Here is a 6,329-nt window from a genome sequence, read left to right as displayed (position 1 = left end):
CTTGTGCAAAACTAGCTTGCACCCGTTGTAGATGGACGTAGAGCTTATCACACCCGATCATCACGTGGTGTCTCGGCACGACGAACTTTGGCAACGGTGCATACTCAGGGAGAACACTTTTATCTTGAAATTTAGTGAGAGATCATCTTATAATGCTACCGTCAAACAAAGCAGAATAAGATGCATAAAGGATAAACATCACATGCAATCAATATAAGTGATATGATATGGCCATCATCATCTTGTGCTTGTGATCTCCATCTCCGAAGCACCGTCATGATCACGATCGTCACCGGCGCGACACCTTGATCTCCATCGTAGCATCGTTGTCGTCTCGCCAACTATTGCTTCTACGACTATCGCTACCGCTTAGTGATAAAGTAAAGCAATTATAGGGAGATTGCATTGCATATAATAAAGCGACGACCATATGGCTCCTGCTAGTTGCCGATAGCATCATGTATTGACCATATCACATCACAACATGCCCTGCAAAAACAAGTTAGAGATCCTCTACTTTGTTGTTGCATGTTTTACGTGGCTGCTACGGACTGAGCAAGAACCGTTCTTACCTACGCATCAAAACCACAACGATAGTTCGTCAAGTTAGTGATGTTTTAACCTTCTCAAGGACCGGGCGTAGCCACACTTGGCTCAACTAAAGTTGGAGAAGCTGACACCCGCCAGCCACCTGTGTGCAAAGCACGTCGGTAGAACCAGTCTCGCGTAAGCGTACACGTAATGTCGGTCTGGGATGCTTCATCCAACAATACCGTCGAACCAAAGTATGACATGCTGGTAAGCAGTATCACTTGTATCGCCCACAACTCACTTGTGTTCTACTCGTGCATATAATATCTATGCATAAAACCAGTCTCGGATGCCACTGTTGGGGAACGTAGTAATTTTAAAAATTCTCCTACGCACACACAGGATCATGATGATGCATAGCAACGAGAGGGGAGAGTGTTGTCCACGTACCCTTGTAGACCATTAAGCGGAAGCGTTATGAGAATGCGGTTGATGTAGTCGTACGTCTTCACGATCGACCGATCCTCAGTACCGAACGTATGGCACCTCCGCATTTCAGCACACGTTCAGCTTGGTGATGTCGAACTCACGATCCAGTAGAGCTCGGGGAAGAGTTTCGTCAACACGACGGCGTGGTGACGATGTTGATGAAGTTACCGTAGCAGGGCTTCGCCTAAACACCGCTACAGTATGACCGAGGTGGATTATGGTGGAGGGGGGCACCGCACACGGCTGGGAGAGATCTTTGTGATCAACTTATGTGTCTAGAGGTGCCTCCTGCCCCTGTATATAAAGGAGCAAGGGGGAGGCCGGCCGGCCCTTGTTAGCGCGCCTAGGAGGAGGAATCCTCCTCCTAGTAGGAGTAGGATTCCTCCCTTTCCTACTCCTACTAGGAGCGGGAAAGGCAGGGAGAGAAAGAGAAGGAAAGGGGGGCACCGCCCCCCTTCTCCTAGTCCAATTCGGACAGGGGGCGCGCTGCCTGCCCTAAGCCGGCCCCTCTCTCTTTCCCTTATGGCCCAACAAGGCCCATTATCCCCCGGGGGGTTCCGGTAACCCCTCTGGTACTCCAGTAAAATCCTGATTTCACCCGGAACTATTCCGATGTCCAAATGTAGGCTTACAATATATCAATCTTTATGTCTCGACCATTTCGAGACTCCTCGTCATGTCCCTGATAAAATCCGGGACTCTTAACTACCTTCGGTACATCAAACCATATAAACTCATAAAACCGATCATCACAGAACTTTAAGCGTGCGGACCCTATGGGTTCGAGAACTATGTAGACATGACCGAGACACATCTTCGGTCAATAACCAATAGCGGAACCTGGATGCTCATATTGGTTCCTACATATTCTACGAAGATCTTTATCGGTCAAACCGCACAACACTATACGTTGTTCTCTTTGTCATCGGTATGTTACTTGTCCGAGATTCGATCATCGGTATCCCAATACCTAGTTCAATCTCGTTACCGGCAAGTATCTTTACTCGTTCCGTAATACATCATCCCGTAACTAACTCATTAGTTATCATGCTTGCAAGGCTTATAGTGATGTGTATTACCGAGAGGGCCCAGAGATACCTCTCCGACAATCGGAGTGACAAATCCTAATCTTGATATATGCCAACTCAACAAGTACCATCGAAGACACATGTAGAGCACCTTTATAATCACCCAGTTACGTTGTGACGTTTGGTAGCACACAAAGTGTTCCTCCGGTATTCGGGAGTTGCATAATCTCATAGTCATAAGAACATGTATAAGTCATGAAGAAAGCAATAGCAGTAAACAAACGATCAAGTGCTAAGCTAACGAAATGGGTCAAGTCAATCACATCATTCTCCTAATGATGTGATCCAATTGATCAAATAACAACTCATGTCTATGGTTAGAAAACTTAACCATCTTTGATCAATGAGCTAGTCAAGTAGAGGCATACTAGTTGTCTATGTATTCACACATGTATTATGTTTACGGTTAGTACAATTCTAGCATGAATAATAAACATTTATCATGAAATAAGGAAATAAATAATAATTTTATTATTGCCTCTAGGGCATATTTCCTTCATTGGCATCATTAGGAACCAGGATATTGGTTTAACGATCTCATTGCCAAAATCAAAGAAATGTTTCTGATCGAGTGATCGGGAGACCCAACGTGCGATTAAAAGGTTTAACCAGTAGAATCTATGGTGTCATGAGTTAGTGACATGCCAACCCAACAACATAATTCAGTTAGTGGGATTCCATGGGTTGTATTTTCTTTTATCCTCGGAATTCGAGTGAAAAATGAAACTTTCCAGTTGTGCTATACCCTTGCTTGTCCATTTGGATGCATAATGCATGTAATGGTAATGGGTGACTTAAAACACCAATAAAATTCAGTCGACTGACATAGTTGCCTTGTGCGCTTGATCTGTTCATTCTTAAACTATCATGAATGGCCAACATAACAGAACAACCAACAACGATGTGCTTTAGATGTTCAGAACCCAATCCCTACATAGAGGTTAAGCTTATTTTGAGCATGCAATGTATTATGCATGCAAGAGAGACGACAACAAAAGTTGCAGCTTACACAAAGGAAATTACAATCTTACAAGCTGGTATATCATTTCTAATTTACTCCTCCTTTCGAGCCCCCTCCATCACGGAAGCACGGCGAGGTGAGCACGTAACGGGTGCTTCATGACAGTGAAGAACCCAAAATGCGGGCGGAGATCGACAGCCAGCTCCCCCTCCGCCTCCCTCCATTCAAACTCCCTGACGAGGTTGGCAGTGAAGTATCCCATGTGGAGCATGGCGACACCCATGCCGGGGCACACCCTTCGGCCGGCACCGAACGGTATCATCCTGATCTCCCCGCCGCTTCCGGCAGCCGCAACAAGGCTGATATTTTCCCCACCTTTGTCGGCTAGGAACCGTTCTGGCTTGAACTCATCCGGGTCAGCCCACGTCGCCTTGTCTTGCGCCAGAGACTTCAGCGGGAAGAGCACATTGGTACCCGTCGGAATACGCTGGCCATCATGAATGATGTCGTCTTCTTCTGACACCTTGTGAGCAGCAGAAAATTACATTCATGTCCTCGATTAGTTATTTCATCTCAATTGTAGTACTCCCCCTATTTTTGTTTACTCTACATATTAGCTTTGACGAAAGTAGTTTTTATCAAGTTTATAGCAAACAATATGAACATTAAGATAACAAATTGATATGGTTGAAAACATATTCAATGATGAATCTAATAGTATTGATTTGGTGGTTTATTTGTTAATATATTATTCATAAATTTGGTCAAAGCTTGTGAAGTTTGACTTTAGAGAAAGTTAATTAAGGAAGGAGTATGGCTCATGCATGTCAGCATGCAGTCCGTTGCTTATTTACCTGCCTAAACACCAAGGTGGCGGTGGGGTACAGCCGGAGCACCTCCATGACGACAGCGTTGAGGTAGTCTAGCTTCCCAAGAACCTCGTCGCCCACCTCCTCGGCGTCCGCGCCAACGGCAACGTTGATCTCCCTACGGACAGCCTCCTGCATGTGTGGGCGCTTCACCAGGTTCGCCATGATCCACTGCAGCGCCGCGGCCACGGTTTCAGTTCCTGCACCAAGGAACTCGGAGCACATGCCCACGAGCTCGCCGTCGGTGAGCCTACGCGGCCGCCTGCGTTTGTTGTGGTCGTCCGGCACCCGGAGGTCCATGAGCGTGTCCACATACGCCGGCGTCTCGCCAGATTGGCGTTGCCGGCTGCGGCGGGCGTGGATGAGCGGGAGGTACATCTCCTCCTGCTTCCGCCGCAGCGCGACTAGCTTGCTCCACCGTTGGCGGTGGATCAGCCTAGCAATCGCCGGTAGCTTCGCGAAGACGCGCAGCTCAGGGAAGAACTGGACGAGGTCGTGCTGGGCGTCGGCCATCGCGCGGATGAGGCCCGGGTCGACGCCGTCGCCGAAGCACATGGTCGCGAGCAGGCCGAACATGGCGGTGCGGATGCTCTCCGCCGCGAGGACAAGGCCGTCGGGGCTGGACGTGCACTGCTCTTTGAGGTCCGCGACGAGATCGCAGAGCGCGTCGCGGCGGGCGGCGGCGTAGCGGTGGAGGCGCATCGGGTGGAGGACCTCGGAGGTGAGGTTGCGGCGCGTGACGCGCCAGAACGGGCCGTACGGCGCCGAGGTTAGGTTGTGGTAGCGGCGGTGCGAGAGGACGGCGCTTGGCGCCATGGATGGCGGGCGGTTGGAGAAGGAGCCGCCGACGCAGCCACGGACGAGAAGGCGGTGCGCTGTCGCGCGGTCCCTGATGACGATGGCTGGCTGCCGGAGCCAGCCCGCGAAAGTCGACTTGAGGCGGGTGGCGAGGCGCGTGTAGACCGCCTTGCTCGATGCATGCCCATGCCGCCGGACGACCATGGCGACGAAGAGGAGCATCAAGCTCAAGGTGAGAACGAGTAGGTCTTGCATGGCTGATGAGCTGCGGCTGTGTTTGTGTGTGTGTGTCACTGGAACCTATTTGTAGGCTGTTGGCCCTGTGGAGATTTTCTTTAACACGGTCGTAGACGCTCTTACATACACATACACTCATTTTATGAACACATGCACGAAACGGAGTCGACACATCATCTTTAAATTGACGAAATCACCATACACACCTTCGTAGCCGACGGAAACGTTTCCTCACATTGATCACACATCGGCCGTTCTATTGATTGCACATTGCCCTCCTATCGATACTTTGCTTCATTTCTTTCACCTAGGTAAGCAGTGAGAACTAGATAATTAGGCTAGTCATAGTGGGAATAACTTAGCAAGTAACATAGCACATTCCGAGAATTTCTTACTTATGTGGCATGTAGTTAATGAGAAGTAGTAACATAATATTTACTGTAATATAGCGCTTTTCAAGATAAGATGAGTCTACAAGTTAATTAATGAAGTCCTATGTGACACTACTAGTATGTTACTTTGCACTATGAAAGTAGTAACTTAGACTAGTGTCATATGCATGACACTAGTATAAGTTACTCCCCACTATGACCAGCCTTAGTGAGTAATGCTACACTTACATAATGCTAATTACAAGATTAATGTAATTTGCGACGTGGGGACTTGTGATTAGAGATTAGGGGAGGAAGGGGCCCACCACTTTGAAAATCAGGGGAGAGTTCGCTAGTAGGAAGTTTACGTTAATCATTCGTAGCTGCCCGTAGATGTAGGGTGTTTGCTAATTAGTAGGATTATTATAAGATTTCCATTCCTATACGGATACGTATCATGCTTAACACTGATTAACAGTCCCTTTGTTAACTCTATAAAGCGTGGCACGCTAAGCACGCGTTTTTGTTCTCTAGTGATATATATTGTACGTGTTGATTGTGGTCGGCCTCAAGCACATCATCACTCTGTATATAGTAACATTTCTTCTTAGCGACAGATGAACAAACACACATGTCACAAAAATTTCGCGCCCTAAGATAGTTGGAATGAATTGTAGACCAGACGGCCTAGAGGGAATGTGGTTGGCCGGCGATCACCATCGCATGCATGGCCACTTGCATTGCTCATCGTCTCGCGCTCGCTTAAATGTCAACCGGGAAGCAGCCCCTGCATTGGTTGATGGAGAACCACTGATTGCGCCGGGCTTGTTATTGAAGACTCCAACACGCTCTTTCTTTCTAATGTTCTTCTATTCACCCGTAAAAAAAAAGTTCTTCTCTTCATTTCAATCCCGCTTTAGCTTTCCATGCACAGTGCAGCGTTGCACATGTCATGTCAATCACGAGTTATGACTTTGCGCTTAAC

The 6,329-nt window shown here is 47.9% G+C and overlaps 1 protein-coding gene across 1 annotated transcript; it reads right to left on the bottom strand.

Annotated features, from left to right (window-relative positions):
- Positions 1 to 2,945: 2,945 nt before the first annotated feature.
- Positions 2,946 to 5,013, bottom strand: LOC119356201 (cytochrome P450 89A2-like). Its single transcript, XM_037623130.1, has 2 exons — positions 3,924 to 5,013; positions 2,946 to 3,592 (listed from the first exon to the last, which is right to left on the bottom strand). Exons 1-2 carry the CDS (start codon positions 4,989 to 4,991, stop codon positions 3,188 to 3,190), a joined length of 1,473 nt encoding a protein of 490 aa, XP_037479027.1. The 5' UTR covers positions 4,992 to 5,013; the 3' UTR covers positions 2,946 to 3,187.
- Positions 5,014 to 6,329: the final 1,316 nt, after the last annotated feature.

This window comes from Triticum dicoccoides, chromosome 2A (genome assembly GCF_002162155.2).
Source record: "Triticum dicoccoides isolate Atlit2015 ecotype Zavitan chromosome 2A, WEW_v2.0, whole genome shotgun sequence".
Classification (NCBI taxonomy): Eukaryota; Viridiplantae; Streptophyta; class Magnoliopsida; order Poales; family Poaceae; genus Triticum; species Triticum dicoccoides.
Note: the sequence above shows the minus strand (reverse complement) of the source record. Positions and strands in the feature narration are given on the sequence as shown.